The sequence below is a fragment of the Cordyceps fumosorosea genome, assembly GCF_001636725.1.
Source record: "Cordyceps fumosorosea ARSEF 2679 chromosome Unknown scaffold_4, whole genome shotgun sequence".
NCBI lineage: Eukaryota > Fungi > Ascomycota > Sordariomycetes > Hypocreales > Cordycipitaceae > Cordyceps > Cordyceps fumosorosea.
Genome location: NW_017387304.1, coordinates 808,984 through 833,482, shown reverse-complemented (window position 1 = coordinate 833,482; position 24,499 = coordinate 808,984). Strand labels below are relative to the sequence as shown.

At 53.2% G+C, this 24,499-nt stretch overlaps 10 protein-coding genes across 10 annotated transcripts; 7 read left to right on the top strand and 3 right to left on the bottom strand.

Moving 5' to 3' along the window:
• Positions 1–368: 368 nt before the first annotated feature.
• ISF_02460 (50S ribosomal protein L33) lies at positions 369–730 on the top strand (the record flags this gene model as incomplete). Its single annotated transcript, XM_018846066.1, has 2 exons — positions 369–381; positions 480–730. 2 exons carry the CDS (start codon positions 369–371, stop codon positions 728–730), a joined length of 264 nt encoding a protein of 87 aa, XP_018706773.1.
• Positions 731–4,915: 4,185 nt separating this feature from the next.
• On the top strand, positions 4,916–5,611 carry ISF_02459 (Acyl-CoA N-acyltransferase; the record flags this gene model as incomplete). Its single annotated transcript, XM_018846065.1, has 1 exon — positions 4,916–5,611. One exon carries the CDS (start codon positions 4,916–4,918, stop codon positions 5,609–5,611), a length of 696 nt encoding a protein of 231 aa, XP_018706772.1.
• A 551-nt stretch (positions 5,612–6,162) lies between these two features.
• On the top strand, positions 6,163–6,668 carry ISF_02458 (hypothetical protein; the record flags this gene model as incomplete). The annotated part of the gene is made up of 3 exons (XM_018846064.1): positions 6,163–6,346; positions 6,406–6,591; positions 6,622–6,668. 3 exons carry the CDS (start codon positions 6,163–6,165, stop codon positions 6,666–6,668), a joined length of 417 nt encoding a protein of 138 aa, XP_018706771.1.
• A 150-nt stretch (positions 6,669–6,818) lies between these two features.
• On the bottom strand, positions 6,819–8,747 carry ISF_02457 (WD repeat protein; the record flags this gene model as incomplete). The annotated part of the gene is made up of 1 exon (XM_018846063.1): positions 6,819–8,747. The coding sequence occupies one exon, from the start codon at positions 8,745–8,747 to the stop codon at positions 6,819–6,821; it is 1,929 nt and encodes a 642-aa protein (XP_018706770.1).
• Positions 8,748–10,953: 2,206 nt separating this feature from the next.
• On the top strand, positions 10,954–13,908 carry ISF_02456 (Mediator complex, subunit Med13; the record flags this gene model as incomplete). The annotated part of the gene is made up of 1 exon (XM_018846062.1): positions 10,954–13,908. The coding sequence occupies one exon, from the start codon at positions 10,954–10,956 to the stop codon at positions 13,906–13,908; it is 2,955 nt and encodes a 984-aa protein (XP_018706769.1).
• An 840-nt stretch (positions 13,909–14,748) lies between these two features.
• Positions 14,749–16,473, top strand: ISF_02455 (hypothetical protein; the record flags this gene model as incomplete). Its single annotated transcript, XM_018846061.1, has 1 exon — positions 14,749–16,473. The coding sequence occupies one exon, from the start codon at positions 14,749–14,751 to the stop codon at positions 16,471–16,473; it is 1,725 nt and encodes a 574-aa protein (XP_018706768.1).
• Positions 16,474–16,665: 192 nt separating this feature from the next.
• ISF_02454 (Cytochrome P450) lies at positions 16,666–17,665 on the bottom strand (the record flags this gene model as incomplete). The annotated part of the gene is made up of 4 exons (XM_018846060.1): positions 16,666–16,958; positions 17,127–17,347; positions 17,399–17,526; positions 17,585–17,665. 4 exons carry the CDS (start codon positions 17,663–17,665, stop codon positions 16,666–16,668), a joined length of 723 nt encoding a protein of 240 aa, XP_018706767.1.
• A 68-nt stretch (positions 17,666–17,733) lies between these two features.
• Positions 17,734–18,451, bottom strand: ISF_02453 (Cytochrome P450; the record flags this gene model as incomplete). The annotated part of the gene is made up of 2 exons (XM_018846059.1): positions 17,734–18,111; positions 18,176–18,451. 2 exons carry the CDS (start codon positions 18,449–18,451, stop codon positions 17,734–17,736), a joined length of 654 nt encoding a protein of 217 aa, XP_018706766.1.
• Positions 18,452–18,905: 454 nt separating this feature from the next.
• On the top strand, positions 18,906–21,365 carry ISF_02452 (asparagine synthase; the record flags this gene model as incomplete). The annotated part of the gene is made up of 5 exons (XM_018846058.1): positions 18,906–18,957; positions 19,484–19,789; positions 20,338–20,625; positions 20,825–20,938; positions 21,016–21,365. The coding sequence occupies 5 exons, from the start codon at positions 18,906–18,908 to the stop codon at positions 21,363–21,365; spliced, it is 1,110 nt and encodes a 369-aa protein (XP_018706765.1).
• An 81-nt stretch (positions 21,366–21,446) lies between these two features.
• Positions 21,447–22,668, top strand: ISF_02451 (lovastatin nonaketide synthase; the record flags this gene model as incomplete). The annotated part of the gene is made up of 3 exons (XM_018846057.1): positions 21,447–21,631; positions 21,936–22,438; positions 22,532–22,668. The coding sequence occupies 3 exons, from the start codon at positions 21,447–21,449 to the stop codon at positions 22,666–22,668; spliced, it is 825 nt and encodes a 274-aa protein (XP_018706764.1).
• Positions 22,669–24,499: the final 1,831 nt, after the last annotated feature.

Sequence of the window (24,499 nt, the reverse complement as noted above, 5' to 3'; positions counted from 1 at the left end):
TAATAGGGTGAGGCACTTCAGATTGCTCCTGTGGCTGGCGCTATAGACAGGGCAAGTTGAGGCAGCTTTCTTGGAATTTGAGTAAAGAAGGGTTTATTTGTATCAATATCTTTATTGGGGGTAATTTCCCTATAATTCGCCCTTCCATGCTTGTGTTACTGTCTTGACAATACAAAGGCTTACAGCGGGTTCGTCCACTGTAACAATCCGCTACAACGCGCCAAAACTGTCCTGGCCCCTGTTGCGGCCCTACCGTTTTTCCGGCCCGGAAATTTCCCCTTGGCTGATGAAGCTTCAACTTTTGATGCGATCGCCGTGTGACGCCAGTAACTTATCTCAAAGCACGCGACGCCAAGTTCACCGCAAACATGGCCAAGAAAGGTGCGCAATTGCTCCTCTCCCCCCTTCCTCCAATAAATCGCTTACAATCCTATTCTATGGCCTCGTTGCTAACAATTCCTTCCTTCCCGTGCTTGCAGCCAAAACTCGTCTGATCCACGTGCGCCTCATCTCCATGGCCATGACCGGCTTCTTCTACACCTTTAAGCGCCCGCGCACAGCTCTGCCCATGGGATTGCTCAAGTATGACCCGATTGGTATGTGGCGAATGGTCCTCGCCTTCCGCTCCGCAAGGCAATATGCCTTGATCCGCTCCGCTGCGGCTAACCTGGGGTTATCTGCAGTGCGAAAGAAGGTTCTCTTCCTCGAATCGAAGCGAAAAGGCAAATAAGTGACGACGTCATCCTCGATTTGACAGTTCGATTTGACATTCGAGTGTATTACTATCATCATACACCCCTTGCTTTGCCTACCACCACGCGGATCACGGCCAAGACGACATCGCATGATTATGTAACGACATGTTACCCCGATCGAGACGAGTCTGTCGCATTGTATTATAACACACGCATACCTGGAGTTAACGGACGGGCAATTCACGCGCCATATGCGCTTTGTACTTAGATGTTGAACCACGCTTCACATACCATATACTGGAACCTGGAAATGAACACACAATTCGGCCAACCAATCTGTCCATTTGTTTACTGGTCCAGTGAAGCTAAGCGAAGAAGCAACTCAAGCAAATTCTCACATATGAACTCCCTCACCCCTGTCCTCGGATAAATACTCGACCCTCCTCAAACTGTTGCTGTGATCTTCACAGCTGCACCGGGTTGGTCCGTTGCTGTTTCCACATCTGCCAAGTCTCCAAGCACAACACCCGATCTACTGCTATTGGCAGCCTTGTTTAACCTCAGGTACTCTGTCATTGGTGTAAGCCCAATCATTCGACGCCATGACGGATATGCTGACGTAGGAGACTGGACTAGAGTTGAGCGAATATCCGCAATCACCTCTTCGGATGAGTGAAAGCTGTTGCGAGAAGAAGTAACCAGAATCTTGGGCGCGACGACTTTGCTATGGGGCTGCTTCAAGATTGATCTTGGCCGTGCAGACTCTCTTCTGCGGCGCTGCTCCTGAGAAGTGGTAACTGGGAGCGGTGAGTCATCTTGTGGCCTCGGGCTATGCACAACAACCTTTCGAATTTGATTATCACAAATAGTCTCGCTAATGCCGTCTTGACTGCTATATCCTGGGCTGGTACTCGAGGCTGCAGATGACTGGCTACTCGATGTATGGTTCGCTGATTTTTCCGTAGTTCCAGAGCCATCTGAATGCAGTGCCCTGTCGGTCAATGTTTGCTGAAGCCATTGCTCCTCCTTGTCCATATATCTGGACGTCTCTTGGATCAAGAGGCTCAAGTCGCGCATATTTTGAAGAGACGAGGATACATCGTCGATTTTCGAAAGCTTTGACTCGACCTGCTGTAGGTTTGATCGCATTGCTTCCACATTTTGTATCATTTTACTATCCGCGAAGGCGGGTTTGTTGCCATTCACTTGTCGTAAGTTGCTTGTAGAGAGACGTTTCCTGAGTGTCGCTAAACCAGCATCAAAGTTTTCTCTTAAACTGGTAATCAGTTTCCTGGAGACGGCGTCGTGGTTGAGAAACTTTGCATCAATCTGCTCAACAAGCACGTCGTGTAATCGCTGTGCCTCATCTCGGGCCCCCTCCTGGGCAGACACAATCTTGTTATTGTTTTCAGAATACTCTTGATTCGACTTCAAGATGGCGGCAATGCTTGAACCTATAGTGCCGTGGGATGACATCCCATCGACGAGGCTCTCCAAGCGACCATTTCCAACCTCTACTCGGCTTGATACGTCCTCATTGGCCGCTGATATTAATGCGAGCATGTCTATGACTTCTGCATGATTTTCGTGACTGCCTTTGATCGTCTGCCCTAGGTTAATTGCATGTGTCTGGATCTGCTCCTGAAGCTTGGTCAATCTGTCTTGGACTGCTGCCGCAAGCGAATTCACAGATGCTTGAGACTCAGACTGTTTCGAGGCGATGCTTTCAATCGCAGGTAGAAGGCTTCTCGATAATTAGGATCCAGCCTAAAAGTTCACGCAGTATACTACTTGCCTTTCTTGTATAAGCTTCTCCAAGCCATGGAGCTTGTCGTGTGATCTCGAGACCTGCGCCTTTACCTCAGCAAAGTCATGGCTACCTGGCAAATCATCAACCCTGAGAGTTATTAGCCTATCCAAGCACCCGCGCTGAAATGAAACAAAAAGAAGAAAGCACGAACTTGATCTTCATGTTTCTTAGCTCAATCGCGGTAGTGTCTTGGGATGCATCGAGAGCTCGAAGCTGACTGACAAGACTACCTAATTGGTAGTCGACTTTGTCAATACACGCTTTTGTAGAGCGATTTGCGACCATTTCGTTGTAAAATCTCTCCTTGTCTTCTTCGATTACATCGATTTGGTCGCACTGAGATTCGTTTTCTTTCTCCAGAGATCTGATCTTGTGTTCATCTGTGCTTTTGGTCAGCGAAGCGCCAAAAAGATAAAATAGGAATGTCACCCACATTCTGATTTCTGGTAATGAAGGTCGCGTTGGATATGTTCCACCATTGTTCTAAGCTCGTCGCGTTTTTGCTTGCTGCTCTGCAGCGCTCTATCTACTGCTTCGGCGTTGGCCTTTCCTCGTGCCTCATCCTGATTCATCTGATTGCTGAGACTGATATAAAAGTTTTTTGACTTGTTAAAAAGCTCGCGCTGCTCATTAATTGCACTGCCAAGCTTTCCTTCACAGCTGCTGAATTTGGTGGTCGTTTCCTTGACATGGTTTTGGAGCTTTTTGTAATCGACAATCAGGTTGTTGAGTTTTGCTTCAAGATCCTTCTTGTCCTCAAAAACTTGACTATCCTTTGTTTGCAGGTGCTCGTACTCTTTTTGTAAAGTTCGAAAGCTAGTGTCACGTTTTTTCATGGCATCTTGGGCTGCCTGAAGGTCCTTTGCTTGTCGCTGCAGCTTCTTCTTCAAGCTTTGTATGGTAGATCTTGCTCGATCGGACTCCTCACTTGTAATTTGCATGCACTCATTCCAATGCTTTACTGCCTGGCTCATGGCAACGCGTTTCCGGTCTGGTTCGGAGATATGATGATCAGCCTGTCTCTTGCGCGAGATATTGCTAGCACGTGAGTGGGTGCGTCGGGAAGCCGAGTTGTCGACGTCGAAGGAGCGAGTTCGAGATTGACTTCGTCGAATCATTCTGATATGACTTGGAGGTGTTCGGATTGGGTGCGAGGACTCATAGATACCGAATCCTTCGAGATCGCCACAGAGCGGTGGTGACGTTGGGGTTCGGCTGTAGTCTCTTGGAAAATATCTTCTCCCGTTGCGACTGTCGTTATTACTCATGATGCTATCGATGGTGTTGGAGGAAACATTGCCCACATCGCAGGACGGCCTGTCCTGCACCTCCGTTGGAGATGGTGCCGCGATTTGCTTGTCACACCTTGGAGCTGGCGGGCTGTGGCTTCCAATAGCGGTCAAAATAGGTTGGTCGAGGACACCACGGGCGTTATCTTTGGGTTGCATTGCATCGCCTGGAGCTGGCTCAGCGTGATCGCTTCCATGGGAGAAATGAGAAGAAACACTTGGATTCCTGTTTGCGATGTCCTGAACTTGGTCGTTGTCGCGAGCGGCAGAGACAAGAGGACTTTCTATTTGCTTCAGAGTATTGGAAGTAAAGTCTAATCCGGGGAAAGGAATTGTTAGACGTTGCGAAACAGACTTTAGTGGTAAAACGGGAGTTGGTGGACTGGCGGACTGTACGCCTGGCACGGTGCTCTTGGGTATTGGACCGGAGAACTGCCCTTGTTTGTTTGCTTGCCGAGCATCGAATGAGAATCCTCTGGAGAGATCATCATCTGATAATCCTTCCGTTGGCATTCGGAAATGTGATGCCATTGTCACAAGCGAGCCTCCGGCGCGGCACGGATTGGTAGGCGAGACGCTTGTAGCTGACAAGTGGGAAGTTGCGGAGCGGACTCTTGATTGCGGCACTAGCTAGGGACTAGATTATTGTCAATGCAAAAAAGAGGCATATATCTTGATCAGACTCGAAAGTTATAGACGCAGAAAGAGTCAAACGCCAGTTTTCTGTACTTGCGGGCAGCTGGCAGGAGCACCGTTCAACACAGCTGGCAGCTGCCACTTGGCGGCCCCTCACGAACCAGAACTGGCATTTCACCTCGCTTTGCTGAACCAACCTTTGTCCTAATTTCTCTATTTTTCAACATGAAAATCTCGTTTCTCCGCACTTTGTCATCCCGTATTGTATACGGAGTACACCCTACACTTAGCCGAGTTCAAAAGTCTCCATGACGGCCTGTTTGTTTTCAGCTGCGCAGTCCTAACTCAAGTTAGTCTGACAGCGGGGAGGGAAGAGTAAGCTGTGAGTCACGCCAGATGAAGCGCGAGGGATTTCATAATGGAAGGAAACAGATCAGGGGGGTTTTATTCAATAATGACAATATAAATCCTGTTACTTCGATTCAATGGCCGCAGGCAAGGAAATTACTCGAGGAGAGGTTGAACTTGTGGCTGTCACATCGACGTTGCCTGTGGTGCCATTTCCACCACCAGAACAACGGGCCGCAATCTTGACGGAGCGCCTTCTTTTACGACCTTATCAAGAAGCGGACTTACAGGCGCTATATGAGATGCAATCTGACCCAGAGGTTGCACAGTGGACGTCAACAGGCATCGCTCACACCGACATTCAAGAGACGAAGAAATCCCTCGAGCCCATGCTCCAAAACGCCGCGGAAAGACAAGACTATGTCATCTGCCAAGCATCGACTGGTCAAGTCATTGGACAGGGTGGCTGTCACAGACGCTGTGGCACGCTTGGCTGGCCCGAGATAGGATACTCACTCAGGAAGGAGTTCTGGGGCCAAGGCTACGGCACCGAGTTCCTCCAAGGCTTTCTCCAGTTGTGGTGGACGCTGCCCCGCGCAGAGGTTCACTTAAATGTTGATAAGACCACCATCCCAGACGGGAATGCCGGGGGCGTAGTCCCTGAGTGCATGGTCGCAATCACCATCGAGGCCAACAAGGCGAGTCGTGGGGTCATGGCCAAGGGCGGCTTCGAGTTGGTCCGACGACACCCTGTCATCGATCTGCGAGACAATACCCAGACGATAGACTTGTTCTGCCACGCTGCACGCCGTCCCCGAGAATCACAGAATTAGTGGCGCCATATGCAGGTCTGGGAGCTGTTTTGTGCCATGTCTTGGCCGCCATTGGCTGGACGGCTTTCTGCTAAGCGCCGACCTCAGCGCTTCGCGATGGTGTGGATCGCAGTCACACCAATCAGCAAAGTACCGGCGTGGGACGGGGTATGGGGTCTAGGAGTGCTTTTCTTTTTTGTGTCCCTCTCGAATGGCTATTGGTGGTCGAGTGTCTGTGTCCTCGACTCAGTACCGGCATTGCAGCATGCAGGAACAACGTTGTGTGGACTTGTGCCACACTTTTATGTATGTACATACATGCACCAAGCTAAACATAGAGCGCCAAGCAAATCTCCCGTGTATAGTCGGGTGCATCATGCATTATGTATTGCGCCGTCTTCTTTCTTTCTTTCTTTCAGATTTATTTTGATTCTTCCTTTGCAATTTCTAGCTTCCAAAAAATCACTTTCAAACGCCTTGACCATACGCCCTGCGCTTTTCTTTTCGCTGACCGAGATCGTGTGACGCACCTCACTAGAGAGTCGCCTTCATACTCCCACCGCCAGGCAATCATGTCCACCACCTCGGCCCATTTTCCGCTTCCGACAAACGAGTTTACCGATGCTGGCGAGGGTCCTGTCGACTCGGGAACCGAGGCCGGTGCCGCTGGAGACAGCTCAAAGAACTCAATCAACCTCTCTACCGGAGGCATGATTGCCATCATCATCGTCGTGGTCGTCGTTGTCATTGTTGGTGGTAAGTTGAGGCGCCGTGGCTTGTATCCTATCGGCAAATCGCTAATGACTGCAATGCAGTGTCTACCGCTACTCTGTTCTTCATCGCCAAGAAGAGAGAGTGGAAAGTCCGGGAGAAGCTTCGAAGATCGGCGCGGAAAGTTGCTGCAGCACTTACACCCCGCCGGTCACAGTTTCCAGACTCAGTCAAGCGCTCCGTCGAAGCACCAAAATCCAGCCGCCTGCAAACCTCCGATAGCAGAGATGGTATGCTGAGATTATCTAACGAAGATTTAGAGAAAGGATACCCCAAGAGAGATAAGGGAAAGAAGTCGCAAGAGTAGCTGGTGGGAAAGCTTGTGGCGATGAGACTGGAATTTTTGCAACTCGTCTGTTTTAAATGAAGTGCTTCATTGATGCTGGGGAATCATGACAGAATAGTCTTCTAGAATGACAAATGTACATATAGGTTGGTCGCAATTGCTGATAGTAAATCACATTTTGCGGAATGTGTTTGAGCTGGCGCTCCGCCTTCCGGCATTGAAACGTCTTTGTGGCTTCTCAGGCTCCGCTTCCTGGTCTTTCTTCTTCGACTTGGGCACAAATGTGATTTCGCGATCTCCAACAACATCACCGCGAGATTTGAAATGGCGGCCAGGCCCGGCCTGTCTTGACCCCAAGCTAGTATCCTTGAGCGGCCGTCCGTGATTCTGTGTTGAAGAGACGCGCATGGTAACTTCGGCTGATCTCTTGGGCACTGCCCGAATCTCGTCGTCGCTAGACTCGTCGTCGGAATCCTTGGCCTGGTATCTCTTCGGAGCCTTGGGATCGAGCTGCTGGTCAGGGTCGATGACAGTGCTGGGGTTTAGAACTTGAAATTCTCGGCTAGTCTCGTCGACCTTGAACTCCTCGTCCTCAAAGAGCTTGCTGAAACGAGAGTCACCGAGTAAGCCGGCTTTGACATCAACCTCGCCTCTGTTCTCCTGCTTCTTGAGGAGTCTGTCGACAAGTCGCTGGTTGACCTTGACCTTCTTGCTGCCTCTGATTCTGCTTGCACGCTCCTTTTCAATCTTCTCCTTGACGCGCTTCGTTCTCTCTTCCTCGAATGCATAGGGGTTCGCAATGAGCTTGGCTTGGTCATAGAGCTTGGATGCAACAAAGTAACCGTGCATGTAAGGTCGCAACAAGTTGCTCTTTCCAACCAAATGGTCCAAGCTGAGCTGTTTAAGTTCAGGTAATGACAGGAACTTGTAGTTGTCATATGTTTCTGTGCGCACTTCCTCTGCCATCTCCTCGACCATATTATCCAAGAAGGAGCACCACTTTGGCGCAGGGCCGAGCTGAGGCACGAAAAAGGCATGCTGCTGAGGGCCTTCATTGGCGGTGAGGAGCATACCGCTATCCTTGCACCACGCGACATCGTTTAGATCGACAGCGGGCTCGACTGAAGTCCAAGGCTCGCCGTCCTTTTCATCCCAAATCTTGATGATGCGCTTATCTGCTGACATGACTTTCTTTTCTTGAGAGGAGGTAGTCATGTGCTTGAGATTTTGCACTGGGAAGTCATATCCATGATCCTTCGTCAACATGGGGGTGGGGCGACGTAGGTCGAAGAGCTGCACCATGCCAGTGCTTGACCCCGTTGCCAAAGACAATCCGGACTCGTTGAAGTCGAGCGCCGTGACCTCTCCATCGTGTCCAGCCAGCAAGGCGACTCTTGATTTAGAGCGGGGATCCCAGAACTCAACTGTGCCTATGGACGTGCCAAAGGCTAGCAGGTTGTGCGAGTTCTCTGCGATTGCTGCGACATTGACACTACCCACGTGAATGCCGCCCTGAAGACCGCCACCGGTGAGCTCGTCGTCGCCACCGACGTCTATTTGGTATGACTTCATGAATCGACCGGCTTCGAGGTTCATACGGAAGACTTCGCCCTTGCCATCAGTGTCAATGCCGACGGCTGGTATCAGCGCTTCGGTGGAGGTTCGGTCATATTTGATATCCCGGCCGTATCTGGGAAGACGAACTTCGTAGTGGCATCCCATGGGTGTGTGAAACTCGATTCTGCGATCGGTCTGCAAGTGCAGAGACTTGGAGTAGTCGGTCGAGAGCAGTATGAAACTGTGGTTGAGAGAGTTGGTATGGCGGGCGAAGGAAAGACCGAGTTGCGGCAGGTTATGGACATGAATTTGGGGCTTATATGTGCCAGTGCTCATAACCCAATCTCCATCTTCACTGATTCGAATACAGGAACTGGCCTCCTCGAACTCAAAGTCCTGTAGTAGTTCGACTCGGCTCTGGTAGTCAGCGTCGTTTTTCAAGCTGCGCTTTCTGCGGCGGGCAAGCCATTCTGGGAGTTGCCTGGCCGTGTTAGAGCCCGATATCGTATACACGGGTACCGTGCCGGGGTTGGAGAGCTTCATCACGATACTGGAGTGCGACAACAAAAGACAAATGCAAGAAATATTCAGAGAGCAACATGGGAAAAAAAAGTTGTTTGGCCTTATCGACAAGCCCAGGAAAAAAAACCAGCCCCACCTTTTTCTTCTCTAGATGGTCCCCACACAGTTGGTGGTTTTAGCGCACCCAGATTGTTCGGACCTCCGCTAAAGCAAGATCCCGGCCAGCTTCCTTCCGTCTTCCGCGTGCCTCCTAGGTACCTCTATCCCGCCATCTCCTACGAGCTTTCGTGCCGCTCCCCTTGTCCACACCTGCCTGAAATCGACTTGAAGGATGCGCAGTGTATCCCATATCCTTACAAGAACATAACTTGACAGAATTGGCTCAAGACTCGATCGAGATATCCTGACTGCCAGCGCGCATCGCCGGACACTATCGGCTTTCCCGTCTCGCGCAAGCTGGCCTCCGAGCTGCTGAAATGGAGTCAAGATTTTCCGGGTGAAAAAGCGTGCTATCAATTCCATGCCTTGAGCTTTGCGCATGCCTGAGTGTCGTTGGCTTTGACACTGCCTTTTCCAGCCCTCCGTGCGTGCCTCGGGTGCCGCACATCAACGACCCCCCTTCATCGTTGTATCCCGGTGGTCGCGGTAGGCGCTCGTTAATATGGATACCGTGGACGTCGATACAAATGCCCTCCTCATTGTAAGTCTGCGCATATGATTTAACGAGCTTAATCGCGATGCATCGGATGCTAACAGTTACTAGAACAATATTGCGAGCGTCGAGTATCGATTCTACGAGCCTTCCACAGAATCAAAGCAGACCTTTCATACGAACGCCCTCGAAATCGAAACAACTTTAAGAGAACAAGGCCATATTGTGTCTTTCGATGCGACGCGGCGGGGTCTATGGTATTTTCGCATTCAACGCTCTGTCGGCGCAGAACCACAGGGTCCAACAGAGCTGAGTGCGACAATCAGTATTAATGGCCAATCTCTGGTGTCAGTTAAGAATGGATCTATGGAACCATCAGCGTGGCATAAGGTCCTTTCTCCAGAGCCGAGCCATCAAAAGCCCAACCCTGCTTCATCTGGACAAGCCACGCAATCGCAGACTGTCGGGCTGAAGCAAGATAATGACGCCACAGAAACGACAGGGAAGCCTGATTTGCAACAGGAATATGGGGATTCTCCAAAAATACTCTACGAGTCGTTCGTCGGGGCTCTCCTGCTGACGATATGCTCCAAGTTTTGCGCACGGTCAGATGCTGTGCCTCTAAACTTTCGGACTGTCCTTCTCCCTGCCTTGAAAACTTCCCAGAATGCCCCAGACCGATGGGTAGGAGAGCAAGCCCAATCTTTGGGAACTCTGAAATGCTATATGATAAGCACAGGATCGTTGGTCCTGACCTTCACAGTGACTGTCTGTCCTGGGCTGGCGAGCTTGGAAGATATGTTGAGCACTGCCCCCAGCCCCGTTGGGATTAACATACTCGCTGCGCCTTTTGGCGTCATGACAAACGAGGAACAGTCGTCGTCATCCCACTCAACCGGGACGAACCCTGCTCATACTCCCAACACTCAGGCGCTGGCACAAATATCACCCTCGGACGTTAATACTTCACTCTGGAAGCAAGCATGCATGGCTGTTCTTCACCTCCGCGGAGTTCCAGGAGCTGCGCTGCGTGAATGCTCCTGGGTAAACCTGCTGGTTTCGAAGCCCAAACTCCAAGATCCAAAATCAGAAAATGGACGTGGCGCGCCTTCCACCATCAGTATCCCGTGGCCTGGGTCCTTGTGCTTTCGAAAAAAGGCTGTTGAGCTGCCGGCTACGAACCGCATCAGTGACACGATTGTACTCGGTCATGACGAAACGCATGACCCGCTCGGAGATGCGCGTGTCTGGCTTAGCTCGGCAAACGAAAGAGAGGACCGAATCTCAAAGCGGCGCGCAGAGAGATCTGCCGCAGGACCAAGGGATGCTCTGGCTGTTGACACACGCCTATCGAAAATGAACGCACCATCTCCGGTGACGATGCGACGGCCGAGCACGACAGGTGGAAATGGGGTGTACCCAACGCCGCCGGATGCTATCCAAAATTTGAACGGGGTTACCCCGTCAATGGATGGTAATCTTTCAAGTCCTGGACATCCACTCTCAGTGGTTGCGGACGTTGATATTGGCTGTGAACCACCTGGCGGCACGGGCGAGATGCAACACGATGAAGACATGGCCGACGCAGCGGAGAATAAGCCCCTACGGTCGGACAACAGTTTGTTGAGTGAAGCAGAAAACATGTTTGAAGATATGGGTGGGGATATGTTCGGCGACAATGACATCACTGAAGCAGACTTCAATTTCTTTGATGAGCAACCCGATGAGTTGGGCATGGATATGTCCTTGGATAATATCAAGCGGGCTGACGCGCCAACTGCTATCCCCATCAAGGCCGAAGAGCCAGCTCTATCGGCATCTGCCACCGTACCAATAATATCGGAACCGGTTGTTTTTGCTAAGCCCGAGCTCAAGCATGCGAGGAGCTCGCAAACAGAAGACGGGCCACAGAGGGGACGAGATCTCCAGGCGAAATCGGTCAAGCGAGGCTCAAGCCCATTTGACCCTGACAGTGTTTTCAAAAGGCTTCGAGCTGCCATATCACAACAGAGCCAGCGAGCAGTAAATGGCGGAGGCCTAAGCAAAGGGTATAAGGCGTTTGGTAGAGTCGACTTTGACTCTAAGATGCCGATGCTCAACAAAAAGTACGAGCATGGTGGATTCTTTGACTTTGTGCCACACGAAAAAGTGACCGACAAGCTTGAGCCTGGCACAATTCCAAAAACTGATTATTTTCGTCGTCACAGCAAGGCCAAAGCCAAAGCGTTTGCGGGGTCGCGACGATCATCGTTGGCCAAATCAGGCAACGATCTTGGTTCGGACCATAAGCTCCTAAACTTCGATGGCGATATTTCTGACGGAGATGACTCGAGCACTTCTTCGGACAATGCATCGAACGTGTCTGTCAAAGAGCCGCTGTCGCCTGTTAAGTCGATTGTGAAACAGTCTTTGCTAGGCGACGATGATGCGGCCTCCTATGTCACTACGAGTAGAGATGCAGAGCTAGCCGAGGAACCAGATGAGCAACTGGCATTGGAACTGCCTCGGCTATCCCTGTTGGAGGGTTCGGACACGTCGCTTTTCAAATATTTCACCGATCCTGAGCCTCTATCGTTGGATATCTCCCTCGGTGATGAGGATATGATACAGGTGGCGCAACTTGTGGCAGAACAGGCAGCCACAGGATCACTGTTGCTATTCAACGGCCACTCTGATCCTGGTCTTGTTTCTGCCATAGAGGAAGATTCGAGAATCGAGCAGCTTATGGGTTCACGCAGCGCGTTACAAGCGCTCCGCGAAGCGGCGTCGTCTGTCTTTGGGACCATTTCCCCAATTGGCCTCAAAAAGCTACTTGAGGTTCAAGACGGCTCGCTCCCAGGGCAAGGAAATCGAATTCAGCCACGCCAAGTTCCTTCAAGAGACCCAAACTCAGAGCCAATCAAGCCGAGTAACCTCTATCAAATACCTTGCCCTCACCTGGAGGTGCGTCGAGCCGATGTGAAAATGTCACTACTGCCTACTGCCGTGACATTTTGGGAGAATTTAGGACTTGCGCCCTCCTCCGGAAGCAAAGACATACATGCGGTGTGTGTGTGCCCAAAATGGACCGGCATGGTTGATAACGCGCAGACATTCCTGGGACGACTCAAGAGTGCGTATGAGACATTGAAGCTGGGCACTTTTGAGAACATGCCGCTCCCTACAGATATGGACGACGGCGTGCTTCTCTATGGAGTTGACCAAATTTCAACTGCTCGAGATGCTACGATGATGGGTCACGGCTCTGCGTTGCTGGAGAGCATGGAGACGCTTTCCAGTGCGATGTCAGATTTGGAAGTTGTTGACACGAACGTGGTGGTTTACTTCATGTACTCGGCCAGTGATCCTGGAACAATTGTCGAGGCGTGCGTGGCTTTTCAGAGGTTTTTTGAGTCATACAGAAGACGCCTCTCAGCGAAGCGGGAATCGGCCAAGAATGAGGTTGTTCTCCAGCTTGTCTCGGCAGACTCAGTATCCAGCTCCACACGCATGGTTGTCACAGCTTCATCGGAGCTGATGAAGCTTTGCATGGAGACTTACGACCGTTGTACACTTTTTGGTGGCAGTATGCCCGCTCCGGCGATTCGACTTGAGCAGCCACTCCCGCGCATCATTGACTTCAAATTGTCTCCGGCGCCATCATCGTCTCTAGCGCGAGAGAATTCATGCATTCATATCGCATACGCACGGAGCATAGACGGTCGCTGGGTTACGGCAGCGTGGACCGATGATAGAGGGAACGAGCAAACTACAGCGGCCTACTGCCTTGGCCGCAAAGGCGAAGCCGAGTCTCGGACTATGAACGACGTTGCAAATGCAATCTGGGAAACAACTATTGAGCTTATATCGACGTGGAAAGTCCACTATCGCATCATCATGACCAAGTGCGGGCCGACAGACGAGGGCGAGATTGACTTTTGGATTGACCTTGCACGGACCGAAATCAACGCCAGCGTTACCATGATTGTTATGACTGTCGACACGAATCCATCGTTGCAGCTTGTGCCTGCCCCCGTCAAGATGCCACTGCAGCCACTCTCGATGTACACGACACCGGTGTCTACGCCGCAGGCCAGCATTGTGTCGCCCGAGGCCAGCGCAACGCCCGCAACACCCGCTAAAGATGCTGCGGCGGCCGCTGCAACGCCTGGGGGTGAGAGCACGGGAGATGCGGACGTTGACTCTGTGCTGGCAGACGTGATGGACCAGACCTGGGGCGCTATTGTTCATCACCGGTTGAACAACGCGGTGGGCACGGCAAGCATCCAGCCAGCACTCATCAGCGGCTACCTGATCAAACGAAGCGGCCCGAAGGCAGAAGACGTGCCGTCGATGATGGAGGTCAATCTAGTGTACACGGAAGCGACGGCCCGCACATACGAACCGCTGCTGCGCGAGATGCTCAGCTATTTTAGGGGCCTTGGCACTCTAGCAAGGGCCCGAGGAGTAGTCGATCGGCAGGCGGATGTTCGGCCTTGGCACGTTGCTGCCGCAGAAAAGGCTCTACGTGCGCTCTACATTTTGATGTGAGGGCACAGACTCAAAATGACTGGGGGATACGGAGGCAGGGAGAAGGAAAGATACCTTTTTGATGAATTGTTTCATAATGAAATAAGCATTTGCGGCGTGCATTGGGAGTTATACTGGCTGGAGTAGAGGAGACCGGCGTTGAGGGCTGTTCTGTTTTTGTTGAGGAGAATAGTCGGAATTACAGCTTGAATCCTGCAGAGATGAAAGAGGCTGCTCGTCATCCGTATTCGTCAAGCTGTTGTATTTTTGTATCAAAACTGGTAACAGATTTCGTCATGCGCTGCAGTGATGTCCTGAATTTTCGGCTGGTTGTGTACTTGTCACAGGGCACAGCAGCGAGGCAAGGGCTGGTGGTGATTGAAATGCGAGGAAATACAGTTTCACCAACGGCATCATCTACGTCACTTTCTGTTGCGTATTGCATAGCCGAATTAACCATACATACGTCTGTAAAACTTGCCTTATATTAGACCTGGGCGTATCCTACCTATTAACTAACGTCAAGTGTGTACGCCCGCTAATAAAGAGGGAGCCAGCCAGCCGACCTAAGGACCAAGCACTGCCTCTCTCTGCTTTTTGCACTACGACAGCCGCAGTGGCGTCCTTTGGCAGATGAAGAGTCACTGCCACCTTTCTTTCATCAAACAACGTTTCCCAGCATCACTGTCACTTCTAAATACAGTCTTTTCCAAGAGGAAAATCGGATATTTAAACCTCAAACCTCTCACCCCTTCATCATTGCATCTCCCTTCATCATCATCGACTGCTAGCAGGCCATCTCAGACGACAAACGGCGCCATGTCGAACAACAACCCGAATGAGAGCCCAACTCCAGACAAAATGGCATCTGAAACGACACAACCCGTGCAGCAGTCCGAATCCGGGCCTGCTTCTCAAGAGCTTCCAACAGAGGCGTACCCGGTCTCTGATAATCGTGATCCGGCGCCGTTAGTACCACCACCACCACCACCACCTGCTGGCGGCGGCGGCGGCGGTATGCCCACCGTGGACGACCCGTTCAACTTCCCGACTGACGAGGCCCTACCGGCCTACTCGGCTTACGCGAGCGACGCTGTAGCTGCCGCTCCGCCGCCCACCTTTGCAGACGGCGCGGGTCCGAGCAGCAGCGGCAGCAGCAGCGCGGCCGCCGGCGCGCCTCCCAGCTATCATCCTTCGGGCAACGCCCGCCCGGACGTGATGATAAGCACCTCGTCCACGACGAACACCTCGTTCTCGTTCTCGATGGGCGGCCGGGCCAAGCCGAGCCGCAATTCCAAGCTCGGACCCCCGCCCAAGACGGGCCTCGCCGCGTCCACGATGAAGCCCGTCGCCATCCCGCAGGTCGTCCCAGACGCGTCCTCGCCCTTTGTCGGCGCGTACCCGCCGTGCCTGCTCGCGCGAGGCATCACCGAGGCCACCTGGCGGTCCTTCCTCGACACCGTGTCCGCCTTCCTGACCGCCACCGTCGGCGACCGCGCCGTCAGCCACGCCGGCGACATGGCACGCCACCTCACTGCCGACACCACCGACCTCGGCAAGAACCTGGCCGGCCAGTCCAAGCGGCTCGGCAAGGACCTCGCGCGGCACGCGCGCCGCGGCAACATCCTCGGCGTCGCCGCGACGCTCGTCGGCGGCGCCATCAGCCTGCCGATGACCGCGGCGTTCGGGACCGTGGGCACGGTGACGCGGCTGCCGGGGGCGATGGTCGGCGCGGTGGCCAAGAGGCCGCGGACGCCGGCGGAGCGCGTCAACGCGTACACGGTGGTGGCCAACGGGGAGTGGCTGAACCGGCGCGGGCTGCACGCGCAGCTGGTCGACACGGCGGGGCTGGCGCACGTGCTGGACGTGCCGCCGGGGCAGCTGCTGGCGGTGGCGCGCGGCGGCAAGGAGGGCAGCGCGGAGGGCATGCTGCGCGCGCTGGACGCGCACGTCGAGCCGCTCAAGGTGGAGGCGGGCGCGACGTTGGGGCTGTCGGAGAAGACGCTGTGGCTGGTGCTGGTCGAGGTCGACCCCGCGGCGGTCGCGGCGGAGCAGGAGAAGGCTCGCCGGGGCGACGCGGACCGGGATTTCAACCAGGCTAATGACAGTGTCAGCGAGAGAATCAGGCAGGCTCAGGGCAGCGTCGACGAGAGAATCAAGCAAGCCAATGATGGCTTCGACCAGAAGCTCAAACAAGCGAATGATCGGTTCGACCAGAAATTCAAGCAAGTGAATGACGGCTTCAAACAGAAATTTAGCCAGGCGAATCATGACTTCGGCCGGAGATCCGTCCAGGGTGGTGGTGCGTCCAGCCAGAGCGACAGTGCGTACAGTCAACACAGCAACGCATCCAGCCAGCGCAAGGGTGTATTCGGCCTGCACTATAATTCATTCAGCCATAGCAACACCACGGCCACGTACAACAATGCGTCCGGCCAGGCATTCGGCCAGGGCAGCGGCAACGACAATAATAGCCTTGGCAAAGACAACGATGGCTCTGGAAAGGCCAATGATGGCTCTAGCAAGGACATCAATAGCTCCAGCAAGGGCAATGATAGCCCCGGCAAGGGCAAGGGTAGCTGTTGATTTATCTGAGGATCCTATATGAGAGCATAATGAATTTTTAATAGATCTCTAGTTCTGCTATTGCCCTCCCTCTTTCGCAGACCGCGACAAGTCTTGAAAGCGCTGGCCCAGGACTGGACGAGACCACCAAACGGCCATGCCAATCTCAGAAGTTATATATGGCAGTACAACGCCGGAACTTCCGGCCCGTAGCTACTGTCGCCCTTCCAGGCGCAGATACAGCGGACCGGCCTGCAGCGTGAAATGGTCACTCATGTCCACGAACTCGGCCTGCGGGTCGGCGCGGTCCGGGGCGTAGCTCAGGTCGTAGCGCTTGAGGATGCGCGCCAGGGTGACGCGGATGTTCATCATAGACAGAGGCTTGCCGATGCAGTCGTACGGGCCGATGGAGAAGGGCACCGTGGCCTTGTTGTCCCTGACCAGCTCTGGAGAGCTGTACCAGCGTTCGGGGATGAACTCGCTGGCTCTGGGATAGATGCTTTCGTCTGCACAATTTTGTTGTAAGTGACTGAAGTTATGGCAGAGCAGAGGACAAGGAAGGAGAAAAAGAGAAGAAGATCGTACCACGTTCGATGACATACTACGGAGTCATGAACTTGCGTCCCACCTAGGACGAATCGACCGGCGATTGTGGCGCCTCCGGGGGGAGTGACTCTCGTGGGGTGACTGGGGTTGGGCAGGACAAGCGAAGAGCTTCCCAGATGATGCCATGGAGAAGATCAACGTTGGTGATTTGGCTGTCTGTGAGTTCATCACTGGCCCCGGGTAGAAGGGGTCTAGCTCTTGGCGAAGCTTCCGGATGTACTCGGGCTGCTTGGTGAGTTCAAACAAGGCGCATGCAAGAGTAGTCCGAGTCGTGTCACTAAAATCGGGGCTAGGGCATGATTCATTGTTGTTTCGAAGATTATTCGCGAGTACGACCTACCTTCCTGCATTGATCAGCAGGTGAGATTCGCCCGCCATCAAGTTGATGGCGCTCTCATCCCACGGCTTTTTACCCGTCTGGTATGGAGCAAAGAGGTGGCTCATGACGTCCGGTAGCTTCGGCTCACTCTGTTGCATATAAAAGTTGGAAAAAATCTCAGAAGACATGTAGCTTCCAAAAACTTACCTTCCACCTTGACAGCATCTCCTCCTGGGTATACTTCAGCATGACTTTAACGTCCTGTTGCCCACCCGGAATGGCGACCATGACACGGAACACCACATGGGCAGATGCGTCCCGGTGACGCTAATCCCTTTGTTCAAGGTCTTGATGGCTCAGTGCTTCTCCTTGGTAATGTCCAGCATTCCAAACGAGTGGCCGAACGTCAGGTCGCCCATGACGTCCCACGCGTACAGCGCCAGCCAGCCATCCACATCCACCGACCCGCCTTCTTCGCACGCCGCATCCAGCCCGGCAACCAGCTTGTCCCGGTGCGGCCGGATGCGCGCCTCGTACCCACGCACCGCCCTCGAGAAGGCCGGGCTCCAGACGCGGCGCAGCAGCAGCGAGTCCTGCAGGCGGCTGATGTCGTACCACGCGCTCTTCAGGCACCGCGACTCGCCGCCGAAGACGTCCCGGACGGCGTGCCGGTGCGCGCCGGAGAGCTCGCCGGCGCCGACGCGCAGAATGGGGCCGTGCTGGCGGTGCAGCGCCTCGAGCGTGAGGTACAGCTTGCGGTCGCGGATGCGCAGCGGAAGGTCGAGGCTAGCGATGCACGCGGTCCACGGCCCGGGGAAAGGCGTTGGGAGGGTTGAGGAAGGCACGGTAGAAGATTAGGCTTGCGTGCAGGCCGCAGAGGAGCGAGATGTCGTAGAGAAGAGTTTGCGAAAAGGCGACCAGCGGACTGTGGCCGAAGCGGTAGAGCAGAGCGGTCAAGCCCATGAGGGCTACCGTGTGGGCTTTGAGGTAGGTCACGCCATGAAGATGGTGCTCACCGCGGTTGAAATAACCAACGTGGCAGAGTACACCAGAGCTCAAGTTATCAGCTGCCATGACAGTGTCATTTTAGGAAGCTGTGAGGAATGAATGCCACGAACAGTGTAGAGGTCACGGCCAGGTAGGTGCACTTTGTCCCAGCCGAACACAATTATACAAAATTGAAACGTTCAGAAAGGGTCAGTCGGATCTACTTCGGAAAAATTGTATTATTGGAAACCCCAAAAGAAAAACGCTATATGATTGCCGCGCGTTGAAGTTGGCGATACGAAGCAATTCCGGCCCGGCCCCGGTTAAGCAGGCGCCGTGGAAGTCGAGGTCCGCTCTTCCGCCGCTGACGCGGTATTCGGAACAAGTAATACGGCGATAAGCTTCTAACTAAGATGTCCGATCCGATACTGCTTCATTTTGACCATGTTGGACTCGCCATGCCCGGGATAGTCATACGCCTCGGTGATGTGATGGTTTCTTGGCTGCAAGGAGAGTCAAGCTTACATACAGAGCCTTGGATATGCCACTGAACTGGGAAAACCGCATTCACCATTCCTGCGTCTTCAAGGAGAGTACGTGCTGGAATGTAAACTTCCGTCCCGTCGGGCTTGCAAGGCTCCACCCCGGAGCCGGAGCCGGCGGAGTTCCAAAATAGGAAGTCAAAAAGTGTCCGACCAGGGGACTATTAGCTGAGATAGGATTGTTGTCCAAGAAGACACAAAAGTATGTTGAATGAATTGAATAATTTTGCCTAACTCAATCTTTAGAGCTGTTGCCCCAAGGAGAACATATTGACCTCATCAGTTCAGAAAATGTTGAAGGACTTTTATATTGGTCCGAACGACGGCCAGCGCTCTCACAGCCTGGATCTGTCCTCAGTCGGAACCCTGGAACAACTCACAAAGACTTTGGCAGAGCTGTTTTCTTTTACCGACTCAAAATTCAGTATAAGTAAATGGGTAGATAAAACAAACACAACAAGGCAAAAGCTAACTTGTACAGCGTTATGGCTCATTGATGAGGAGCGCAAGCCGCTCTCAACACTCCAAGCCGTCAAAGAGACCAAAGCCGACATCGAGCTGCGAGCGACGCCTTAAGATTCGATACGCAAGCCGCCCGGCCCGCGACCACTACCCATCGTCGGCAACCGCTACGAGCTGTACCCGGACGTCCTCGGCAGCTACGACCAGCTCCTCTCGCGCTACGGCCCCGTCATCAAGACCATCAACTTCGGCACCACCATCTACCACACCAACGACACGGCCATCGCGCGGCACGTGCTGCGCGAGGACGCGCCCTTTTGTAGCAGACTGACTCGGATTCATTTCAATCTCAACACCGATCTCTCTTCGAAGCGCCGCTCACGAATGAAGCCTGGACTTACCTGGAGCAAGTGTCCATTCCGTGCGCGACAACTATAAGCACTGCCTCGGGAGGTGCCATGGAGAGTCGGAGAGTGAAGAGAGATGCAAGCAGAAAAGCAACACATTTATTTTCAAGTACAAAAGAGTAAACAATTTGAAAAGAAAGAAAAGAAAACTATGTACATGAGAGGGCACGTACCAAGTCCTGGGCTGCAGGTGAATGCGCTGGCTGAGTGATGATGCTCCCACGAAACTGGTGTCCGACCTCCAGGCCTCGGCCGACATGATCAACCACCGTGGCCTAGATGATACAGGAGTCTGGGTAAGCGAGAACCGACAGATTGGGCTGGCCCGTTGCAGGCTCTCCATTAAAGACCTGTCCTCGGCCGGGCGACAGCCACTGCACAGCACCGACGGCCTACGACGACGACAGGCTACGCTCGGATTGTGAGACAATCCATTACTATAGCTTCCAGAGCGATAGTGACAGCGAGCTTGTCCTTGCGCTGTACTAGATCCATGGAGCGCCTCACTTCCTTACGCACTTGCGGGGAGAATTTGCATTTGTGCTCGATAAACATCGTCTAGGGTGTGAGTGTGTGGTTGCTGCCCGCGATCGTCACGGAATCAAGCCCTTGGTGTATGCTCATGTTGGAGAAAAAATCCTTGATGCCTCGGAAGCAAAGGCCTTTCTGCCGCTGGGGTGGAAGCCGCGCTGGGACGTGAACGCTATTTCGGGTGTAGGATGGATGTTTGATGATCGCACGCTGTTCCGAGGGGTCAAGAAAGTGCTGCCAGGCCATTATCTTGAGATCACAAGGGAGGGTGGAGTTGAGAAAGTCAAATACTGGGATGCAGAATACGAAGACAAGGTCAGTCAGTCGTGCGGTTGTGTCTAGTATACCACCAGAGAACACCACTGACTTTCACCAAAGCGCAAACCGGAGACGCGTACAATCGATGAGACGGTCACCGGAGTCCGCGAGAGATTAGTTGAGTCTGTCCGTCTCCGTTTGCGCGCCGATGTCCCCGTCGGCATCTATCTCTCTAGAGGCATCGACTACTACCATTGCAGGCATCGTGACGGATCTCGCACGCAAGGAGCATGTCAAAATTGGCAACGATCAGGCCACCCAGGTGACCTACTTCAGCGTCGCCTTTCCAGAAAAGTCTGGCTATGATGAGTCGAGTAAAGGTTCCCACGCATCAGCCCTGTCCAGACACATACATCACGTCCAGACACGCAAATCAGTATGTTGCTAACAGGACTAGGCATCGCCGAGCCCATCGCGGACTGGCTGGGCGTCAAGACCATCAAAAAGAGCATCACCGAGGAAAACCTGACCGCCGATTTTGCTGACGCCGTATTCCACCGCGAGCACCACCACTTTGACCTCAACTTCGTCGCCAAGTATGCGCTCTCCACGCTGCCGCAGGAGCATGGCGTCAAGATGGTGCTGATTGGCGAACTGGCGAGGACGCCGACGAGCACTTTGCCGGCTACCCATACTTTCCCGCCTCCCGACGGCGCCCTGCCGGACTCGATCCTGTCGCGCCACCCCGAGCCCCGCGAGCGGATGTCCCACACTGTGGAGCGGGAGATGCAGGAAGTATAGCAGCAGATCGGTGCGGCGACAACCGCCTCCGAAGAGGAGAAGCCGGCCCCGGAGTCGGTGGCCGGGGCCGGGGCGACGGCGATGACCAACAATCTGCTAGCCTGGCACCCCGCCGCCGAGCTCTTCGCGTCATGGCTCCTCGCCAAGCAGGGTGACTGCCGCGAGACAGCGCTGGTGGATTGTGGCGCCAAGCACCTCGTTTTCCTCTCTCGAGCAGGCGTCGCAAAGAATGAGGACGACCTGAAGCGGTTTGCTGACCGTTTGGTGTAAGCGGAAGCATTCAAATGCGACGTGACCGATTTGCTAAACGTTTCCAAAGTTTTCGGCGCCATAAAATCAGAAGTAAAGCGCATCGCGGGTGTCACTCAGCTGGCCATGGTTCTTGAAGATGGCATCTTCGATAACATGTAATGGTCTCGGGCCATTGAACCCAAGACCAAGGGCTCTCGGAATCTACTGTCCAACATCTGGCCGGGCAATAGGACTTTTTTCATTCCTTTGTCTTCCATTACCGGTGTTATCGGGAAAAACAGTCTCAAGCAAAGTATGCATCTAGGAATACATTCGAAGATGCCCTTGCTCATCACGCACACCATCATCTCGGCATCAACGCTACCAGCATCGACGTCGGTTGGTGTCCGACTCGTCTCACTTCACCGCGGCTGGCGAGTTTGACGACCTCGACAATTATCTGGGCAGATACCAGCACGGCTGGCATTGGCTGCAGACAAATCTCGAGGAGCTTGGGGGCAATGCGCGCAGTGATGAGAGGCCACGTGGCAACCGGCCAAGATCTCCCAGCCCAGTTGTCTTGGGTCTTGGGAACCGCATTGAGCATAGGGAGAATTCTGGAGGCTACACTGCAGACAAAAAGTTTGCGCTCCGTGTTGTGAGAAACATCGTCGAGGAAGGCGATGGGGGGAAGCAAGATGCGGGCATCCTCCTATCGAGCGCTACGAGCACGTCGGAGGCGGTTTCCATTGTCGAAGAGGGCATCAAAGAGCTGGTTGCCGCGGCCATGAGCATATCTTTGGACGGGATCGATGGCCAGAAGCCTCTTTATGACTATGGTGGTAAGTTATCCTCTTGGTATAGCCTGACTCTAATAAGATGAGCAAGACTGCTAACGAATTCGCGATTGAGTTGACTCTCTACAAGCTGTAAAGACCCGCAATCGGGCTCTCAAAACATGAAGAGTGACATTTCGGTTTTCGATATTCTGAGCGCCATGCCAGGAGCCGAAGTCGCGGGCAAGATTGCGGCCAAGAGCCAGCTGGTCACGGTCCTCGCAGGCGAGGATTAGATGTATTGTGTTTCGGCGTGGCGTCATGCGAGGGCTGTTTTTGAGTTTTCCTTCCTTTTTCCCATACTTGCCGTAGTAGAGACTGTTTTTCAAAGTATCGAGTCCAATTTGCCATACAATGTCGACTTGCCAAAGAAAGCTCACATTGTATGAAACAGACTTGTGTGACCTGTCAGTCATCCCTTCCGCCTTGACGTTCCTTGATGGTCATACTGGCGCAACATCAATTCAGCCTCTGCCGCCTGTGGAAGAGGGGCCCAACGACGTACAGAGACACAGGGAGTTGCACACAGCCACGATGGGTGACACTGTCTGTCCTTAGTTGGTCCTTGGCTTGCGACTTTGGACCGGAATCCCAGTCAATGAGGCGCCAACATGGACGGCGAGGCTGGCAGGCCCGGCTTTACTGCCACCGAAAAAAGCAACTTGAACTAGAGCAGGAGAGGCCCGTTTGCGGATCGGCAAGCTTATCTATCCGCAGGGTTTGTGCATTCGGCTGGAGTCGCAGGACGCTATCGAATGGACGCAAGACGGTAAGACGGCAAGCCTCGTCTGGTTGGATGGAGCAGGAGGCTGGCTAAGGAGGTGTGAGGGAAATATCAAGGCTGGGTCAGGTTATCTGTCAATCCGGCCGCAGAAGGGATGGTTGAATGGCAAGATGGCTGGCGGGTTGCAACTTGGCAAATTTTGGTGCGGTGAACAGACATAGTGCGTAGTGTAGCCGCTAGTTATGGGGTCAGTGGACGCCATGGGTTAGGTATGAACTGGAGTCTGGAGCCATGGGCCATTGATTATAAGGGGTCTTTTCATTGGTCTCGCCCTGGACTCGAAAGATTGGGCTTGTTTTTTATGGTCTTAGCAGTCTAAGGTTACTTCTTCAGTAAGTTATCCGAAGTGCGTTGATTCAGCCCGGCATGCATTAGTTATTAGGCGAGCGCACAGATTTTCCATCCAGGTACTCCGAAGCTTGAGACTACTCAACATGAGGGAGGACAATTGTCGATAATTAGAGCAACTGGTGCGTTTCTTTCCCTGCTCCCAGCCTCCTTCACCGGATACCGGAACAGGAGTTTCTGCTACGCCATAGTAGATGGCGTGCGATAGGAAGGTGGCACGGCAGCCAGGCATGAAGAGGAATTAGGCGAGAGTTCCCGATCCTCTGAGCCTCGCAAGTTAATTAGCACTTCCATGGCGTCTCTGCTTATCCGTGGTTAGATCGTCAATAGGCACCATCGCGCGCAGTAGCTATCACAGATCATGGTACGGATAGTATACATTTTATTAGTATTCATGAATTGGCAGATAGGTTGCTACATAACGAGCCTGTAGAATGGCTGTCGGCGAAACTCACATGTACTTGGCCACGCATACCACACGCATACGCGCATACGGCGACCCGCCCAGACATGCACTCGGCCAGTTAAAGAAGCTCAAAATCCGTTGAGAAGGACGCGTCCAGCGACGCAAAGTTCAAACGTCATGTGCGGGATAGGCAGTTTATCATAAACCTCGAAGAGAACCGAGGTATCTGGCAGGTCAAAGGACAGGCTGGCTGGATGCAGGAGAGGGGGAGCTTGCGCAAGCTCGTGACAACAAACCCGACGAAATGGATGTGCCTGGAAGTCCCAGGAACGATTTCCTCTGCTTCTCTGCCATCCACAATCCCCAACAATTAAGCAGCAAAGAAAAAAAAGGAAGCGGGGCCATGGTGCATCTGGCAACGGTGACTTCAGATAGAGGTACCTATGGTGCTGGGCTTGTGTCGTTGGGCTGAGCTTGTGGAGGCTATCATGTGCCAGAGAGTCATATTTTCTGACCCATAATTGGCCAG